The 21,290-nt window shown below is 42.5% G+C and overlaps 1 protein-coding gene across 3 annotated transcripts in view; it reads right to left on the reverse strand.

Moving 5' to 3' along the window:
- Window positions 1-21,290, reverse strand: part of CNTN5 (contactin 5) — a 669,997-nt gene that overhangs the window by 225,329 nt on the left and 423,378 nt on the right. For 2 of the 3 annotated variants that reach the window (XM_083609587.1, XM_083609588.1), the window contains exon 4: window positions 13,059-13,283. The exons of the other annotated variant lie outside the window; for it this stretch is intronic. In XM_083609587.1, coding sequence (XP_083465713.1) covers window positions 13,059-13,283 — 225 coding nt within the window. The remainder of the gene's footprint in view (window positions 1-13,058; window positions 13,284-21,290) is intronic. 3 annotated transcript variants of the gene reach the window in all.

Genomic DNA, 21,290 nt, shown 5'->3' on the forward strand with positions numbered 1-21,290 from the left:
AGAGAAAGGACATTTTTTTTCCAGAGGTCAGAGTGAAAGCTTTGTATTAGCCTAGCACAGTAAGGGGTATTTGGGGGGCGGGCTTCAGTTATTTCAGACATGGTTCATACATGCATGTTCCTTCCTTGATTACTGGCTCAGCAAGTAGAAATGTAGAATCATAGATTTGGAAGGTTCCACGAGGGTCCTCTAGTCCAACCCCCTGCAATGCAGGAATATTTTGCCCAGTGTGGGGCACAATTGAAAAACTTTATTGTCACTTGTACAACTTGTATACAGTGAGGTCTTTAAGCAGAGGCTTGACAACCATATGTCAGGAGTGCTCTGATGGTGTTTCCTGCTTGGCAGGGGGTTGGACTCGATGGCCCTTGTGGTCTCTTCCAACTCTATGATTCTATGATTCTATGAGATTACTCAAGTACCCCCCACTCAGCTCTCTTGGTCTTAATTCCCCTCGTTTACTGACTCATACCCACCAAACCCAAAAAGTCAGTTGCCCTGTTGTTATCTTTTCATTCAGCAGCCTAACAGCCCACGGATAGAAGCTGTTCTTTACCCCGTTGGTGCGACTAATCATGCTTCTATATCTTCTGCCTGAGGGCAGGAGATCAAGAAAGTGCCGGCCAGGGTGTGAATCATCCCTGAGAATTTTCCTCACTCTCCTGAGGCAACATTCTTCCGCAATGTCATCCAGTGGATTCACGAGACAGCCCATAATATCTTGTGCTGTATTCACCACCCTCTGTAGGCACTTCCTATCATATGATGTCAAACCAGCGTACCACACCGTGATGCAGTATAAAAGGACACTTTCTATTGTGGACCGGTAGAAGGAGATCATCAAATGTTGATTGACATCATTCTTTCACAATACATGACCCTGAGATTAAAAGGCTTATGCTCTACCAGCTGAGCTTTCCCAGTGATTGCTTGCACATGTGAAAAGGCTACCTCACAGTCTGAATACAAGAAGAGCCTGCTGAATCACACCAATGTCCCGTCTAGTCCAGCATCCCATCCTCACAATGGCCAAACCAAATGCCTGTGGGAAGCTGGCCATGAGCACAACAGTACTCCTGTGATGTCAAGCAACTGGTATTCAGAGGAATGAATGCCTCTGGCTCTGGAGGTAGAGCACAGCCTTTGATAGACTTGCCCTCCATGAATGTGCCTAATCCTCTTTAAAATATGTTTACTATTTCTCAAGAGTGGAACTGCTAAAAGTCAACAAGATGTACAAATTAATCGGAGGAAAACAACCTCATCCATAACTGTGAGTGTAACTGTGACTGGGTGAAATACAGAAGTTGCTTAAATCATCTTCATATTCAACGTTAAGAAGTCAATATGGAGCGATGGGCCAGGTCACTGGTAGCTTTCTTCTCTATAAATCTGTCTAACCCCTTTTAAAGCCACCCCAGTTGGTGGCCGTCACTGTAAGTTCCATAATGTAGCTACACATTTCATGAAAAACTTTATTTTCTATATCCTGAGTCTTCCAACATTCAGCTTCATTGGTTACCCATGAGTTCTAGTGTTAGGAGAGCTGGAGAAAAACTATTCACCATTCACTTTCTCCATGCCATGAATAATTTCATGAACTTCTTTTCTCTAAACTAAAAAGGCCCAAATCATTCCTCAAAGGGGAGTTGTTCAATGGAGGGGAAAAAACAAGAGAGACTTGCGCATGATTCTCTGAAGACTAACAAACTCATTTTGGCATCAGGTTTTGTTGAGGAGCATTTGAAGATTGCTTATCTAGGGCTGCCAGATGTCTAGGAAAACACAACAACCATCAGCTTAGTCTCCTTCTGTACCTTGAGGTGTTTTAACATGCAAAAATATCAGCATAAGGGCAGGACTGGTATTGAGGTTCTCCAATACTACTACCCTTGAGGACACCTCAACCTGCTTGGTCTGTAAGGTCTCTGGGCAGCATGGTTGTTGGCCCAGTCACAGCATCTCTGTTTTGCCTCTTGCTCAACTCCATAGCTCTCCCATCCCAATAATAATAGTAGTAATTATCTCTCTTTCAAAGGAACACATGCATAATAGGTGATGGAATATGCTTCCTTTTTCTTTGTCACAGGGGACAGAAGGCTGACATTTGCTGACATCATTGTGGGACATTTGCTGAGGCCTATATCCTGCCAGGGCTCCCACCATGAACCCCTGGATCTTCTGGCTCCCCTCCCTGGTGTTGCTACTAGCTCACCTGCCCTCTCCAAGCATGGCAAAAATGAAAACACAGAAGATCACTGATCTTGCCCTCTCTCGCTGGACAGTGTTGTAAATTGGACCCAGCAGGAAAGGGTAAGCAAATGTGATTAGGACGTGAGCACCTAGCTCAGGGTTTCCCAAACTTGGGTCTCCAGCTGTTTCTGGACTACAGCTCCCATCGCCCCCGACCACTGGTCCTGCTAGCTAGGGATGATGGGAGCTGTAGTCCAAAAACAGCTGGAGACCCAAGTTTCAGAAATGCTGATCTAGCCTATGGTGATAAGACATCTGCTTTTCATACAGATGTTCTCCAGTTCTATCCCCAGCATCTCCAGGCAGGGCTAGGGATGTCACCTGTCTGCAAACCCACAGAGCGGCGGTCGGTCAGTGTAGACCACATTGAGGTAGAGGGACCAATTGTCTGACTCAGTCTGAGGCAGCTTCCTATGGTTCCCTAGTCAGCATTGCTCCTGATTGTGGTTTTACTTCGTGGCAGTGGTGCGTAGCTATGATCTGCTATTCTAAACTTCCCACAATGCCTCAGTGCAATGCTATATGAGACACCGTAGAAGATGACTCACTGTATTAGGAACAGACAGGCAAGCATGAGTGCAGAGGGGCTCTGTCAGCTGCCCAAAGGTGCCACATGCTGACATTAGGCCTGTATTTCCTCGCTGATGAACCTCCATGTGGGGAAATGCCTCACCATTTGAGTTTCTACCTTGTCACACAGCTACTCAGACTCATGAGGAGGATGGAAATGGCAACATTAACTATCCAGGAACAAGGTAACGCTTTTTTATAGCACTTTGCATAATCACTGCTCTATAACCATCAAATAATTTGCTTCGTAACTTTTGGTGTCTAATTCCCGTGACATGGATGCTCTTAAACAAGCCAACGATTTTCATCTGCTAATTTGGAAGATTTTCACTTATGCACCAAAATACCCTTATGCATAAGTGTTTGCATGATTGGGCTCTTCTGCTTCTCAGCAGACATAATGATTCAGATCAATCCTTGTCAATTTGGGACCTCATAGGAGCATGAAGGGGGTAGCTAGGAAATTGCAGATATGAATATCAACAATCTATCTACAGGAGACTCATAGGAAGACATCTGCAGATATTTATTTTCCATTACTTTTCTACTCCACCCATCTTCAAACGAGCAGCGTGGCTTACAACATCTGAAAACAGCACCACAGACAAAATAGGTAACAAACCTGAAAATCCATTCATGTGAAAGATACAGCTTGCTATTTTTAAAAGGTGGAGGTTCTAGTTATGAGCCTCCTCAGGAACAAATCCCATCAAATTCAGTACTGCTTTCTCTCGGTTAAGCATGAATAAGACATTAGCCTGAAGTTTATGTCCAGAACCATGCACCTTATTACTGACTGTCTAGAATCAAGCTTACTGTATTCTACAATTATTTTAATTAAAACTTAAAGTAAAAACAAAAAACAGCAACACGCACAAGCTTGAAAGCATTAGGAACATACAGGCTTTTGCCATTGCAAATGCATTTGTCTTTAAGGTGTCATGAGATTCACTGGTTTTCTTACTGCTACAGGTTAAAGACAAACCTGTCACATAGTTTGGCCACATTCCCAACATACCTTTAAATTGCTATGGTACCACTTTAAAACATCATGGGTTTCTCTCAAAGAACCCTGGGAACTGTAGTCTGTTAAGGGTGGTGAGAGTTGTTAAGAGAGAACCCTATCATGTAGCTACAATTCCCAGAGTTCTCCATGGATAGAGATTGATTGTTAAAACATTTTGCTCTTGACAGTGGAAATGCTACTACTACTACTAAACATATGTGTTGGAGAGAGCACACACACATTGTTGTTAGCCTCCATCTTTCTCAACGGACAATGGAGTGATGTCAAACAACTGCATTAGCAGCACTAAACTGACCTCCCCAAGACATAAACCTGGGCAGTGTGTATGGAGGTCCTGGGCTGCCCAGATGACAAAACCCTGCTCTCAGCCTTCCTTATCTGGTCCAAAGGAAAGCAGAGCAATAAGTTTGGCACCAGCTTGGCTGCAGGTGTTGCCCTGCATACAAAGCACCATTCAGCCGTCCTATGGACTCAACTCAGGATGAGTGATGTCATCAACATGTCAAATTAATGTACATGGAATTATTCCACCTCCAACTCATAAAGTCAGGATGTACTCTGGGGAGAGTCCCCTTGCCCCAAAATTCTTCCTCTTGTTTTATAATGTAAAGCAAGGTCGTTTCAAATTTCTGTGCTAATTTTGTTCCATGGTTCCGCCATCTGCATTCCTCAGACCGACTAAGGTGCTGAAAGCTTGCTCATTCTTTGAAGTGGAACACTCTAATCCCTTCCTCTTGATTAAGTGATGGTTGATTGCTGAAATTTACTTTAATGTGTTTTTCTTCTTTTTAAAAAATGGGAATGTAATTTAAGAACAATACTTTTTTCTCTGAGCAATCAGTTTGCTCGGGAGTCTCTAAGTTGGAAAAGCTAGTCATGGTGTCAGGAAAGAAGCATGTTAATGTGACTTTTAAAGCATGACTCTGGAAGTTTTAGTAGTAGTAGTAACTGTAATTATAATTATAATTCCTTTTGAACAAGTGACTATTTCTCACCCCATGCTACAATTCTAAATTGGTAGTGTGGGAATGTGCATGGGTCCTAAAAGAAAGCAAATCAGTATAAAAAATTATGAGTTCCTATTGAAAATAGTTTCACCTCCCCCTCCCTAAAGTGATTTTCTACAGTGCTCATAGTTGCTGACTCAATTCTGAGTTTAGTTGAGGGGAATTCATTTATCACTGGTGCAGATCATCCTCAGTAAAAGTGTTCTAACACTCATTCTGAGAGATTTCTTTATTACTTTTTAGGGCTGAGTTAAAATAGCTGCTCCACAATATTTATGGGTGGCAAAACTAGAGGGGTACTCAGTATTCTTGAGGCAGGGAAGTGGTAGAGTTCTCCCACAGTTTTTAATTCAGAAAATTCTCTTTTCCAAATTTTCAGCTCAATGTTCAGTGACTGAAATAGGAAGCGTAGGCGTGAAGCCATTTCCTTCCTTCAACAATAGTCAAATAATGTTGAAAGATATTAAAACTGGATCAACATTTGTGCCCAAAAATTCACAGAAGGGAAATTTGGGAGGCCATTTTGCCGAATATTTTCCAGGAGATGATGGGCATTCTTTTACAGTTCAGGAGGAGACTCAAAATGATTATTTGTTTTAAAAGGGCAAAAAATACTCTTCTGATAAATTTAATTTCTTCTCCACCACACCACATGGTTGTCTCAAGGCTGAGGAGAAGGATTGGCCCCTCTTGATCATTGTCCTGGCTGGGGCTGATGGGAGTTGTAGTCATTTATTTATTAAATTTGTATACTTCCCTATATCTGTAGATCTCAGGGTGGTTCACAACACAAACATCTGGAGGAGATGGTGCCAGTGTCTCACAGGCTCCCATTAGAGTTGGAGGGAAAATGCTTCCACGGAACAAAGAAGCAGAAAGCTGGGCCAGATAAACCAGCTAACCCCACCACTACCACAGAATAACTCATGAAAAATAAGAAATAGGGGGATGCAGAAGGCTTTTGTGCACAAAAGGGGAGGTTGATGGGCAACATTGTGCCTATAGGTCACTTTAGGACCACAGGTTTATACCCTCAAGCACTGAGAGGCTTGATGATGCTGTTCCTCAAACACTGACTGATGGTGACTGGTTGGAAATTATCCAAGAGGTTTTTTTAAGCAGAGGAATCAGCTGCCATCTTTTGGCCCCAATGCCAACCTATATTAAGAATATAAGAATGTAGGAACAGCCTGATAGATCAGACCAATAGCCCATCCTGTTTTCACAGTAGCCTGTGGGAAACTAGAATTTATTTTTTAAAAAGGCAAAACCAGAATTACAACTCATTTAATAAGTAGATGCCAGGGCAGAGGAATTAAATCTCTACCCCCGCTACAAAATTCTCCAAGCTGCCTGCTTATCGACTTTTATTCTCTGTCTTTCACGCCAATATGTGAGCAAGAATGTAAAATGGGAAGGGATATTAATAGGTTATAAAGAGTCATGGCAAGGATGTTGATACATAATAAATCAAAGACATCCCTTAACAAAGACAGATCTGTTGAGAAATAGATATAGACAGGCATATGCCATCACTTACGACTGTAATTTCCCAAGGGCAGAAAACCCCCCTCCTGTTCTTCATCAGGACTTTTAGAAACACCTGTCAGTATTTTTTTTTATAATAATAATAATAATAATAATAATAAAAACCAATTTCTGAAACTCAGCAACGTCAGTACTTGCTATTGTCACAACGGTGTGTCTCCCAGGACTCTGTCGATTTTAAATATACCTCTGTGCTTATTAGTTTTCCTTTTTGCAGAGGGTACTTGTGGAAAGTACCCACAAAAGCTTCCTTCACACACACACACACCCTGCCTTGTGGAAACTGCTGACGTTCTGAATGAATTGAAAACCTCATATTTACCATACTTTCCCATGTATTAGACAAGGGTTTTTTACTCCAAAATAAAGTAAAAAATGGGGAGGGGGATTGTCTTATACATGGGTAGTGCAGAAGGAGGATGGGCGATTGGTTGCATCCGCAAGCAGGATCTAGCGATTGGGTGGGTGAATGGTGTCTGCTGCAAGGGCTGCTTTGGATTGGCTGCTGCTTTGTCAAATGGGCAAGTTATTAGTTGATGCGGCAAGGGCTGCTTTGGATTGGCTGCCGCTTCAGCAATTTGCCTTGCGTCGCTTGTGATTGTTCGCGTTTGCCAGTTGGGTGAATGATATTTGGTTCAGCATTCCCACCCCCCAAAAAAATTGCTCAACAACTGTGGGCATTCCCCCTCAAAAAACCCCAACAACTCTGGTCAATTCTCCCCCAAAAAAGCTCAATACATGGGGGCATCTTATATACCAGGCATTGGCAAACTTGGCCCTCCAGATGTTTTGAGACTACAATTCCCATCATCCATGACCACTGGTTCTGTTAGCTAGGGATGATGGGAGTTGTAGTCCCAAAACAGCTGGAGGGCCAGGTTTGCCTATGTTTGACATCCAATGAAGCCGCATGTCAGATGATTCCGGAAAGAACCATTTCACACAGCACATACCATAGCTGAAGTATAGAACTTGCTCCCATAGGAGGCAGCAATGGCCATCAAATTGGATGGCCTTAAAAAGAGGATTTGACAAACTCATTGGAAAGGCTGTCAATGGCCACTAGGCCTGATGACTGTGCATTGTCTTCGCAATCTGAGACAGTAGTGCTTCTAATAATAGTTGTTAGAATCCCCGGGAGTATGCTCTTGTGCTCAGGTTCTCCTTGCAAATTTCTCACAGGCATCTAGTTGGCCACTGCGAGAACAGGATCCTGGAATGGATGGGCTACTGGCCTCATCTCACAAGGCTTTTTTTTATTGTTCACGCTGGCTGGGGCTGATGGAAGTTGGAGTCTCATCAGGAGTGTCCTACAGCATTTCTCAGAATAATTCTGATATAGACAAAAGCAAGGTTCATTCATTAGAAAGAAGCACATGCTCTTTTCATGTAGTAAAAAAGAAAGAAAGAAAAGATAAGTGCTAAGACGGCTCAGAGAAATCAGGTGCTCTCTGTTGTTTGACACATCATTTTCACTTTGGTACTCATTCTTTGGATATTTGCCTTCAATTTACTGTTGCTCTGTCTATAAGTCTGGTGATTCCTCCTCAGGGTCTTTCAATTAACCTTCATTACTGGGGAAAGAGACAGTCTGATCTCTTAATCAGCTCTGAAATTCTCAGCGTAATGTGTACAGAAAGCAACTTTTAAAAATATAAAAAATGTTGCCGTGTCTTTGAAGACACATGGGTGTCTGCTATAGATCTCCAAGCCAGACTGAAGACTCTGGATGATGCTTTCCTACAGCAGATTACCAAACATTCAAAAGGGAGAGAGAGATCGTTGTCCTGGGAGACAACCACTGAGATAATAAACATAATAAATAGTAAGGAATAATAATAACTACCCTGATATTTGTTGGAACTCAAACTGTGCCAAGAATGAACTATAGGAATATGGAGTACAGTGGTACCTCGGGTTAAGTACTTAATTCATTCCGGAGGTCCGTTCTTAACCTGAAACTGTTCTTAACCTGAAGCACCACTTTAGCTGATGGGGCCTCCTGCTGCTGCCGTGCCACTGGAGCACAATTTCTGTTCTCATCCTTTTTTTTTTTTTATAATATTTTTATTTTTCCATATAAACACAATACAACAAACATAAACATACAAAAACAAAAACAAAACAAAAAACATGTATCATTTCATATCCTAATTTCATATCCTATCTTCCCCGACTTCCTCATGCCTCCCCTTTCTGTATTCCAAATTCTTATCGATTGTTCAGCAAATCTTCCCTTATTTTAATTTAAATTTAGACTATTCTTCCTTATTCTCCTTGTCTTAACCATTACTAATAGTAACCATTTACTTTCCAGTCCAACATCATTCTAACTTTCATTAACTTTGTAATATTTCTTTAAATAGTCCTTGAATTTTTTCCATTCTTCTTGCGCTGCTTCTCTTCCCTGGTTTCGGATTCTGCTCGTCATTTCTGCCAAGCCCATATAGTCTATCACCTTCATCTGCCATTCTTCCAGTGTGGGTAGTTCTTGCGTCTTCCAGTACTTCGCAATGAGTATTCTAGCTGCTGTTGTAGCATACATAAAGAAAGTTATATCCGTCTTTAACACCCCTTGACCCAAGAGAAAGGCCTCTGGTTTCTTGGGGAAAGTATATTTAAATACCTTTTTAAGTTCATTATAGATCATTTCCCAGAATGCCTTAATCTTCGGGCAAGTCCACCAAAGATGAAAAAATGTACCTTCAGTTTCTTTACATTTCCAACATTTATTGTCAGGCAAATGGTAAATCTTTGCAAGCTTGACTGGGGTTATGTACCACCTATATATCATTTTCATAATGTTTTCTCTTAAGGCATTACATGCCGTAAATTTCATCCCGGTGGTCCACAACTTTTCCCAATCAGCAAACAAAATATTATGACCAATGTCCTGAGCCCATTTAATCATAACCGATTTAACCGTTTCATCTTGTGTATTCCATTTCAGCAGCAAATTGTACATTTTGGACAAATTCTTAGTACTGGGTTCTAACAGTTCTGTCTCCAATTTTGATTTTTCCACCTGGAAGCCAATTTTACTGTCCAGTTTAAACGCTTCATTTAAATTTCTGTTCTCATCCTGAGGCAAAGTTCTTAACCCGAGGTACTTTTTCTGGGTTAGCGGAGTCTGTAACCTGAAGCGTCTGTAACCTGAAGCGTACCGAGGTACCACTGTATAGGATATATGGAAAGAGGCCTACTGGGCCTCTGTCTACCTTATTCCCACCAGCAGATCCTGCAACCACTATTCCTGCCCACAGCGTATTCCTTGTAAGGATGCTATGTTGTCATTCCATGGGCAATCTTGGACTCAGCTCTAAGTGGAAGCTCTCTAAAACTCCTTTTGTTCATGAACCTAGAGATATTTAACTGCTGCAATTGCCTTTTATGGTATATTTACTCTGAGAGCTTTGTGATATTTGTTGTTCTATTACCTGGTGTTTGTATTTAATCTGCCACCTGTTTTTATAGTGGTTCCCCCCCCCCTTTTGTTGTATGAATGTTGCTAGTCAATTTGAACATTGTTTTTTTTTTTAAGGAAGGCAGGATGTGAAAATTGTAAACAAACAGGCAAAGTTCTCCAGCTGCTTCAAATTGAAGAGCCTGATGTACTCATTTTGACTAGTCTGGGTTACAGATGTACATAATGCCATGGCTCTCCTCGTTGAAGTGGTACAGCTGTTTCTGTTGTAAGCAAACATGTCCCTCCATAGCTTTATGGCAGTAACAAGAAACCTGTGGTTCATTAGCTAGGGCTAGGGCTGATGAAAGGGATGCGGGTGGCGCTGTGGGTTAAACCACAGAGCCTAGGACTTGCCGATCAGAAGGTTAGTGGTTCGAATCCCCGCAACGGGGTGAGCTCCCGTTGCTCGGTCCCTGCTCCTGCCAACCTAGCAGTTCAAAGCACATCAAAGTGCAAGTAGATAAATAGGTACCGCTCCAGCGGGAAGGTAAATGGCATTTCCGTGCGCTGCTCTGGTTTGCCAGAAGTGGCTTAGTCATGCTGACCACATGACCCAGAAGCTGTACGCCGGCTCCCTTGGCCAATAAAGCGAGATGAGCACCGCAACTCCAGAGTTGTCCGCGACTGGACCTAAGGGTCAGGGGTCCCTTTACCTTTACCTAGGGCTGATGAAAGTTGGAGTTAGCAACATCTGAAGGGCCACAGTTTCCCTATCAGTCTGATAAGGCTATGTGGGAATGTGTTTGCTTAAAACAACAGCAGTTAAACCACTTAATAGAGTATCACTGAAGGCCACAGCTGCCTAGTTGGGGATATTAAATGCCTAGTTCCTAATGCTCAAATGTATAATAATCAAACTTACTTATATTCCACCCACAACACAAAAAACTCTGTGGAGAGGACACTTGAATTGACAATGCATAAATAAATGTATTGCTTGTTTTACTGTGTGGTGCATATAAGAATGTTCCACTGGACAAGTTTCTTTGTTTATATGTTCTTGTATTTACACGGGGCAGGGGAAATTAGTTTGGGGAAAAATCTAACTTCATTTACCTGAAATGTCCTTCTACAGCTCAAAATATAAAATGAGATTCTGCACATTACTGATTTCAGATTGAGCAGAGAGGTGTTCATCCACAAATACCTATGACCTGTGAGGTAGCCTGACCACCTGTAATACCTTTCTAGATGACTAATCAAAGCTATTTTTTTTCCAGGTTCTCAAGCAAACAAGAGTATGCTGTAGTTTATTAGCTTGCTGTCATACTGGTGACTTGTTTACATAATGCTTCATTAAAAAAAAAAATCTAAGCAGGTTACCAAAAATAATATAAAATGTTTCCAAATTAGTCCTGATGAAATCAACTGACATCAAAAGCAAGTGGACATAATAAAATTATCAAATATAGACAAAATCACTAGTCTAAAAACAAATATACATGATAAAATCGCATGTCTGGGTAGACTTGCTTAAACAAAAATGGTTTTACAGGCATCAAAACCAAATGAGCTTTGGGGAACAATACTTTGGCAAGATCTGCTGTCATTGGCACCTTAGTAAGCAATGGATCACCTGCTCAGCTGGCTGATTCCCCAGCTGGCTTTAAGTCCCCAACCCCAGCTCAGCCCAAGATGTGCTGGCTCTAAAACAAAACCGAAGTAAGTTCCCAACAAAAGGGGTATTCTGGGGCCATGACATGGAACCAGAGAGGGAACAGGTTGGATTCTAAGCCCATTCAGCTCAGTCATGTGATCTGGCAACCAGGACTAGAACAGTATATTAAAGGCTTGTTTCCCCTCTACCAGGCTTAGGCAGAGAAGTACCAGCAGCCCCACTGCTGAACAGGTTTTGGATCTGGTGCAACTTTATACTAGTTTAACTTGTACCAGCTTGCTTTACACCAGCTTCCAGGGCATTAAATTGTTGTCTCATAGTAAGTTCTTGACCACAGTAACCTTGTGGGAGAGGAGAAGAAATTGTTTGCACAGTATCTATAGTACCAATCTTATTTGCTAAGACAAATTGCTTCTATTTTTCTCCAGGCCATTGTCCGTGGACTGACCACTTCATTGCCAACCACAGGCATTGAAGTGCATTTTAAAATGATGCATGAATGAATTTTAAATGTTCACACAAATGAAATAATAAAAATAGAGGCTGCAAAATATTTTTAAAATCACATTCATATTCACTGTGCTGGACTCAAACAGAACACAGTTCTTTCTGATTTTCCCTTGCTTGGATTTTAATTTGACCTTATCTATTCTACTTTTTCTTCATAGCATATGGATGCTTTGAGGACTATTGATATAAATAATGTGATGATATGATTAAGCTGCATCCCTAAAGAAAGCAAGAGAGAGAGAAGTCACCCTAAATAATATGTATTGGGTGATATTTATCATCTTAAGGATTTTTACACTGGAAAAAAATATGAAGGTGCTCATTATAGAAGACTTCTATAAAACATGTTTGATTGATGATAAAATTAGTTTGATAAATAGAAGCTCATAGTTGCAAACTACTGAACTAGTGTTCTGGAGTCAGTCTGAAAAATATCGGTGCAAAGGAGAAATATAATAGTTTCCTAACCCATTCTGTATTGACTTTCAAAGATATTGACATAAGTAATATAGAGCAGGTTAGGTTGTAATACAATTTCATTTCATGTTGGGTTTTCCACAGTTACCCTACTTTGACTTCAGTAAGAAAAGAACCTTAGGAAATATGTTGAAAGCGCCTGTTTTAAGAGTACAGAAAAAGCTTTTATTTTATCTGTTTTTTTGGCTGCGTGTTGTTTATTTAAATCTAGTGGCAGATTCAGAAACAATCCCAATAAAATAAATAACAGACCTAAAATAGAACCCTAGAGCTATGCTTTCTCGCTAAGGTTGTGGGTGGTTTGGTGGGGGCAGTGTGGCTCACCTGACCTCCCAGCAGCTGAGTTGTTGCTGATTACCAGGAAGGACAGAGGAGGCGCACAAGGGAAGTTGGCCAGAATTGGCAGAGGCAATCTGGAGTTCATACCAGCGTGTTTGCACCACGCCTACCTTCTGATCCCTTCACCTCTCCTTCCAGGTTAACAGCAGGAACTTGGTTGCTGGGACATCAGGTGAGCACAACTGCACAATCCCACAGTTAAATAATGCTCTGAAAGACCCACAAGGGGGTGGGAGATCATACCATCATGCTTGAAGGCCTCTGCAAAGTGATAGAGGTTTGTCGGCGAGTGATAATGTTGTGGTGCCCCTTGCCAGCTTGGCGAAGAGATGCTTCCCAAAGCAGGGCTGCTTGATCGTTGCCTGCTCTTCGAGTTAAGGGCCGATGAGGAGTATGATGAGCTGGCAGACTTGAGCCTTAAGACAGCAGCATATGAAGTAGGGATTCCTGGAACAGCTTTGGAGTATCCTAATAGGCGAAACAAAAGAGAGGGAGGGGGTGACTCTGAGTTGTGGGTGAGGTATCTTTAAGAACGCACAGTTTTTGTACAAAGCAAATGTGACTTCTAATCTGGTCGTGCACAGTCCGTGACGTCCAGCACTTCTTCGCATTCCCATTTGTATTAGACCTGGCTACAGTTACACAGGGACACAGGTGGCACTGTGGGTTAAACCACAGAGCCTAGGACTTGCCGATCAGAAGGTTGGCGGTTCGAAGCCCCGTGACGGAGTGAGCTCCTATTGCTCGGTCCCTGCTCCTGCCAACCTAGCAGTTCGAAAGCACATCAAAGTGCAAGTAGATAAATAGGTATCGCTCTGGTGGGAAGGTAAACGGCGTTTCCGTGCGCTGCTCTGGTTCGGCTTGGTCATGCTGGCCACATGACGTGGAAGCTTTACGCTGGCTCCCTTGGCCAATAAAGCGAGATGAGCGCAGCAACCCCAGAGTCAGCCATGACTGGACCTAATGGTCAGGGGTCCCTTTACCTTTACAGTTACGCAGGCATTCATTAAATAATAATAAAAAAATCTTATTTGTACATCTCATTTGGACCATTTAAGGTTCAAGAGCTGCTCCTGAAAACTATGCAGCCGCTTTATTGTACCACCTGCATTGACTGATGATCTTTTTTTAAAAAAAAAATCTTTTAAAAATAACTAAATTGCTTTCCCCATCACCATCCACCACCCCTCACCCCACCTTTGTGTTTGACTTCCAATCTACTCAATTACAATTTCTTTCCACTTCTATTACTTTCTTTCACACACCTTTAGCCTAATTTCATACTTCTTTTTCTATTACACATTGTTATCCATCTTATTTGATATTTCAGTATTTGAAACGGAAAGCAATTATTTGTGGGATTGAGTGTAAGTATGTTTGAACACTTTTAAGGATTGTATGAAATGTATGTTTGTATGCTTGTATATGTGTATTAATGATGAACTATTTTAACAATAAAAACTTATAAATAAATAAATAAATAAATAAATAAATAAATAAAGTTTCATCGACTTCCAATAAATGATCCATTGCAAAGTGGAAGTCAGGGTTTGTTCATTATTACCTTTAAAATCCTAGGGTTTAAGGTCAGTGAGAAAGAGCGTGAGTGGTTTGAGAAGATACTGAATTATTTGGGTAGGTTTGAACAATTTGGGGCAATTAAAATGCTAAAAGTTAAATAAACCTTGTGGAGGGAGGAGTGTTAATGTATATAGAATTGTACATATGGTTGATTTGAATATGTTATTATTGATTATGTATACTCAATGTATCAGCCGCCGGGGGGGGGTTTCACTATGTGGGTTTTGGTTGTTGGTAAAAAATAAAGAAAAATATATATTTTTTAAAAAAGTCCTGAAGTCCAACCTGCTTGAGGGACTATTTCCTTCATTGTGAATCTGTTTATCCTTAAAGCTGATCTGATGTACTGGGCACGCCACCGTCTTCTGGCTTACAGATGGTGGCAACATGCAGGAAGGCTTTTTCATCTGCAGCATTCCTTCTGTGGAATGCACTGGCCAAAGAATTCTCTTTGATTTCAGCTGGCATTTGAGGACTTAAAAGTATGGAAAGACTTCAATTCTGCTGCTGTTTCATCCCAGCCCAGGCAAGGCAGTGGTGGGGCATGATAGAGCAGCAAACCCAGTGCCACAACTTCTGCCCCATTGCTCATTCTGGCTGTAGTAGAAGAGAGGGAGACAGCTCTATGCTATGCCAGTGATGGCAATCAGGCCCTCCCCTACCTGGAATGCTCCATTTGGGGGCTTTTAGGGGGCTACCGTAAGGCCACTGACAATACTTCTGCTTACTCACTTTAAGGGGATGGAATGGGGAGCTCTGTCCCAATGGAGTGACACTAGCATCACTCTGCGGGTGGAAGAGTTTGGATGAAGAAGAGTTTGGATTTGATATCCCGCTTTATCACTACCCGAAGGAGTCTCAAAGCGGCTTTCCCTTCCTCCTCCACAACAAACACTCTGTGAGGTGAAAGGGGCCGAGAGTCTTCAAAGAAGTGTGACTAGCCCAAGGTCACCCAGCAGCTGCATGTGGAGGAGTGGAGAAGCGAACCCGGTTCACCAGATTACGAGTCTACCGCTCTTAACCACTACACCACACTGGCAGTGCTGCTCTGCAGTAGGTGGAGGGTGACCTCTGCTACCTCCAGTCCCCACAAACATGGCACAGGAAAGGCTTGTATTGTGCCCTAAGTTATTACCTGTTTGGTTGGCTCTGAGTTGTGTTGTTTTCAGTTGGGTGACTTGTTATTTATTTGATTATTTTAATTTATATGGCTTTTGATATTGTTCAATGCACATTTTTAGCTGTTGTATACATAAGATGCCAACACAGAGCATTTCTGGTGGAGGGGAAAATTGGGATCAAAATCTTGGTATAATTAAAAGAAACAAGCAGACCCCAAAATGCCACCCACCACAGGGCCATATGGCCATGACAAGGTGAATGGATATCTGCATGAACTGTCCGTGCTACCTGTTTCTTCGCATGGATATGTGAAGATAATTTAAGCCCTCCCATACTGATCATATGGTGCATTATCTTCTGCTAAATGCTATTCCACTCAGCTATGTCCCTTGACCATACAAGAACACAATAACCATGATATTTAATTTAAAAATTCTAATGTCGCTATAACACTAACAATTCAATAATTAGGAGCTCTTTTAAACATACCGGAAACTTTATTGAGTATAAAACTTGCTATGAACTGCTGGCGTTAATTCCTAAAGGTAAAGGTAAAGGTACCCCTGCCCATACGGGCCAGTCTTGACAGACTCTAGGGTTGTGCGCTCATCTCACTCTATAGGCCGGGAGCCAGCGCTGTCCGGAGACACTTCTGGGTCACGTGGCCAGTGTGACAAGCTGCATCTGGCGAGCCAGCGCAGCACACGGAACGCCGTTTACCTTCCCGCTAGTAAGCGGTCCCTATTTATCTACTTGCACCCGAGGGTGCTTTCGAACTGCTAGGTTGTCAGGCGCTGGGACCGAGTGACAGGAGCGCACCCAGCCGCGGGGATTTGAACCGCCGACCTTTCGATCGGCAAGTCCTAGGCGCTGAGGCTTTAACCCACAGCGCCACCCGCTTCCCGGCGTTAATTCCTAGAAACTCCCAAATATTTACACCTCACAACACATGAAGCTGCCTGTCAGACCATTGACTAACCTAGCTCAGAACTTCCTACACTGACTGGCAACAGCTCTCCAAGATTTCGGACTGGGATCTCTTCTCCGTCTTATCTGGAGATGTTGAGGACTGAACCTGGGACCTTTCACAGACAAAGCGGATCATTTACCACTGAGGTACTGCCCTTCCTCAGTGCCAGCCTAAGCCGCCAAGACTAGAAAACCTCAGCAGAGTTCACCTGAGCAGTAGCTTCCTCATAAAGACTCTTGAGACTGAAGGGCAAGGCATGGAAAGCAACTGTCCCCTAATGGTGAACACAGAGTCTCTCCCCCTGGGAGGAATGGGCTGTCAGGCACAGTTTGTGCATTTTGCGGCTCTTGTCAATCACCGAGGGCTTCCAGCATTTCGGAATTTACTGCATATTGGCAAGCTGTCAAGTATGACAGACAACTATTATCTCCGATCAGGTGCAGGTGGCAGGAAAAGGCACTCGGCTATCAGCAGGGAGCTCAGTAGACTAGACATAGCGTGAAAATAGATGGGAACATACAAAAGCTGCCAAGATTGGACCACTGGACCAGCTTTAGAGGGCAGGGATTTAATGGAACCATTGACAGCATTCGTTCATTTTGTGCAGGGATGGGGAAGCTCAGGCCTGAGGGCCAAATACACCCCCACATTTGGCCCTTGAGACCCTTCCCCTCCCCAACCACATACTTTCTTTGGGTGTTTTTACTCAAATTCTGATAACACTTCCAGCTTCACATATGAGGGCGTTGCTTGCTTGGCCTGCCCATTTCTGTTTTGTTTCCTTCCCACTCAAAAATTGGAAAGTTTGGTGAAGTGAGGTGTGTGAGGTTCATTGTAGGAGGAAGTTGTTATAATCCAAAGAGCTGGTAACAGCAGATCAGCTATTTGGGGATGTGCCTTTCTGAAATTTGGTGGTCTCTCAGAAAATGCCCAAACTACTTGCAAACCACTTGGGGAGACCCAGGCCGTTCCAAATCAGTATCTAGGGGCCTTCTACAGTGGTTTGTTGCTGTTTAGTCGTTTAGTCTTGTCCGACTCTTCATGACCCCATGGACCAGAGCACGCCAGGCACTTCTGTCTTCCACTGCCTCCCGCAGTTTGGTCAGACTCATGCTGGTAGCTTCGAAGACACTATCCAACCATCTCGTCCTCTGTCGTCCCCTTCTCCTTGTGCCCTCCATCTTTCCCAACATCAGGGTCTTTTCCAGGGAGTCTTCTCTTCTCATGAGGTGGCCAAAGTGTTGGAGCCTCAGCTTCACGATCTGTCCTTCCAGTGAGCACTCAGGGCTGATTTCCTTCAGAATGGATAGGTTTGATCTTCTTGCAGTCCATGGGACTCTCAAGAGTCTCCTCCAGCACCATGATTCAAAAGCATCAATTCTTCGTCGATCAGCCTTCTTTATGGCCCAGCTCTCACTTCCATACATCACTACTGGGAAAACCATAGCTTTTACTATACGGACCTTTGTTTTTAAGATGCTGTCTAGGTTGGTCATTGCTTTCCTCCAAAGAAGCAGGCGTCTCTTAATTTCGTGGCTGCTGTCACCATCTGCAGTGATCTCTACAGTGGTACCTTGGGTTAAGTACTTAATTCGTTCCGGAGGTCTGTTCTTAACCTGAAACTGTTCTTAACCTGAAGCACCACTTTAGCTAATGGGGCCTCCTGCTGCCGCCATGCTGCTGGAGCACAATTTCTGTTCTCATCCTGAAGCAAAGTTCTTAACATGAAGCATTATTTCTGGGTTAGCGGAGTCTGTAACCTGAAGCGTATGTAACCTGAGGTACCACTGTATATGGAAAACACTGAGCTAAACCCACCCACCAGGTGTACCACCCCATACTTCCTTCAGCATGGAAGACAGTAGGAACGGAAACCATGACGTTTGGGGTGAACTGAGGGCTATTATAATGACTAATGCACTCACCACACTGACAGGGATGTCACATTCAGGCAGTGGGTGTTCAAACAGAAGGGAGAGAGACTCCTCAATCCTATAATAAAAGTTTCTCTTGTAATTGAAATTATATTATTTGGATTTTTTCCACTTCTCTGTACCTGAAACAGGTCACAAAGCATTTCAGACCGAAGAAAAAAAGTCTGATATTTAAGATGAGTTACAGTCATCTGTGGAGCAGGAAAATACAGCCTTCAGTTTTCAGCTCACGGCTTGATGAGCTGAAATTTATGAACCCAATAGACATGAGCAGCAGAGGGTGTAATCCAGAACATCTGGTCAGGTTTACATCCAAGTTTTTTCAGCCTGAATTCTTTTAGGGTTTAAAATCCAGACACTGTGCAGTATAACTATAATGCGTCTGTGTGGATAATCAAGCGTTAAAGCAGGGATTGCCTTTATTTTAGGCAATCCTTGCACCGCGTCAATTCTTTCTGGAACCAAAAGGGGGAAGCTCTCTCAGGGACAAACCACCATGTAATGAATCCTGACAGGCAGCCTCAGGAGGCAGCAATTCTGAGTGAAAGGGTAGCTGCCTGGCATTGCAGCTTACAAGGAGGGAGAGGAGAAGAGAGGTGACAGGCAGGTGGAAAGAGAGTTTAATCCTCCACCTGTGGCATTTTTCTGCTCAAGTTCGACCACCACCAGTATGATGATTACAATTTATTACTCGCCCTTCATCCCAAGGTTGCAAAAATTAAAAACACAACATTAATATTAAAACATAACATTACACAATATTAAAGGGGGAATGTTGGAGAATTCCAATGGAAAAGGAAGTGGATATTGTTGCAGTTTGTGGTAGGAAACAAAAATCAGGTAAAACTAATACGATTTGTATTTATTAATATCATTGTTGTGGGTTTTTTCAGTCCACAAATCATATGTAGTTAATGACAGGTCTGTTTTGGGGTGTGGGTTTTTTTACACTGTTTTGATGTTTCCTTTACATTGAAATGAATGTAAGTTGCATAAACCTAAAGAGTTATGTAACTTTAATAACTTAAGTGGACAATGACACAAATAGTGCAGTACTTTGTGGAAGTTGAATTGCAGTGGAAGGGAAACAGTGCTGATTGTGATGAATGCAGTTTGCAATGAAAATCACTGCTTTCTTACAACTCAACAACCCCCCCCAGCAGCTTTCCTCCTTGCATAGAGCTCAGATAAATACACAGATGTGTATTTATCACATCTTTCATCAGCTGCTTCTGCAGATGGAAACTTCACTCTTGATACTGCAGACATAGCAACACAGGTAGCCGACTTTTGCCAAGTCAAACTGGTTGAGTGCTGTCTACGCATATTTGTACTTCAGGGTTCAAAGAAGGGGTGTCTCCCACCCCTAGCTGAGAATCCTAAGCATTGAACCTCAGATGTTTTGCATGCAAAGCAGATGCTGTATCCCTGAGCTATAGTCCTCTTCCAAAGACTCCAGCCCTCCACCCAAAGCAGATCTGATTCTACCATGGTTGGAGTCTTTGACTAGTTTTCTGATCAAAGCAGCAGGATGGGCCACCTATTTATGAATGATTGATTCCCCCCCCAAAAAAATAAAAGACTCAACAGTGGGGGGGGCAGTGCTAAAGGCATGGTGTGTAGTTGAATATGCCCTAGAATTGAGTAACACATGCACTGGTCTCTGATCTATGGGGGAACATTGGCTTCCTCCTACATATTGAGACTTTACTGTACACTTCAGTGGAGGAGAATGCTCTCCTTCTGCATAAGCAAAAATGCCTCTCCCCCCTGTACTGAAGTGAATTGGAAGCCAGAGAGATCCCTCAGCCCATTGGCCAGCTGCCTCCCCAAGGATTAGTGGTTCAGGGCAACCATCTTTTCAAAAGTCAGCTTTGGCTTGTTATCTTGTATAGGAACACATATCCTATTTCAGTTCCTGCCTTGAAATGGCATTCTATTTTTCTTAAACCCTTTTTTATTTCTCACCATAAAGAATTACTTAGTTTTGTAATTTAATACTGCTGCACCCATAAAAAGAAGAAGAAGAAATAGCAATAGTCCGTGATCTACCGTTAAATATTAAAATGAAGTATGGGCAGAGGGTTTCTCACAGTGATGCCACGAGAAAGCTCCACGTAGCAATATAATGCGGTTTTCTTTACAATGCTATCTTCCATTGTCTCCTGGTCTATTCCTTATCATATTTTAACAAGATCTACACTGTCCCAGAAGGTTGAACTTATAGATTGATCATAATTTTTCCTTGGGACTAGAGACTAAGCAAACATCTTGCATGAAATGAGCCTTTTTGGTATTCTGTACACACATTAACCCTTTCAGAAATTGGTCCAGCAGTTCTGCTTATGGATAAAGAGTGAAGGCTGCAACTTGCTTGATATTTTGATTTCCATGTACAGTGGTACCTCGGGTTAAGAACTTAATTCGTTCTGAAGGTCCGTTCTTAACCTGAAACTGTTCTTAACCTGAGGTACCACATTAGCTAATGGGGCCTCCTGCTGCCACCATGCCTCACGATTTCTGTTCTCATCCTGAAGCAAAGTTCTTAACCCAAGGTACTATTTCTGGGTTAGCGGAGTCTGTAACCTGAAGCATCTGTAACCGGAGGTACTACTGTATCTTATATGATTCTAATGCCGCTTTTATTTCTTAATAAAATTTGGGCCAGAATGATAAGAAGCAGGGGGTGGGGATGGGGGAGCTGGGTTTCACTTTAAATTGGTTTCCATCCTAATCACTGGATGCATTTAAAGGTGGACATTTCAAGTTTGTTTTGCTAAATCCTCTGGCACTTTTCTTGTTTAAGCTTATTTTTAAAGTGGGATTCCCACACTTGAATAGGAGGCAAGAAGTCGTGAATTATAATTA

The sequence above is a fragment of the Podarcis filfolensis genome, assembly GCF_964270895.1.
Source record: "Podarcis filfolensis genome assembly, chromosome: 4".
Classification (NCBI taxonomy): domain Eukaryota; kingdom Metazoa; phylum Chordata; class Lepidosauria; order Squamata; family Lacertidae; genus Podarcis; species Podarcis filfolensis.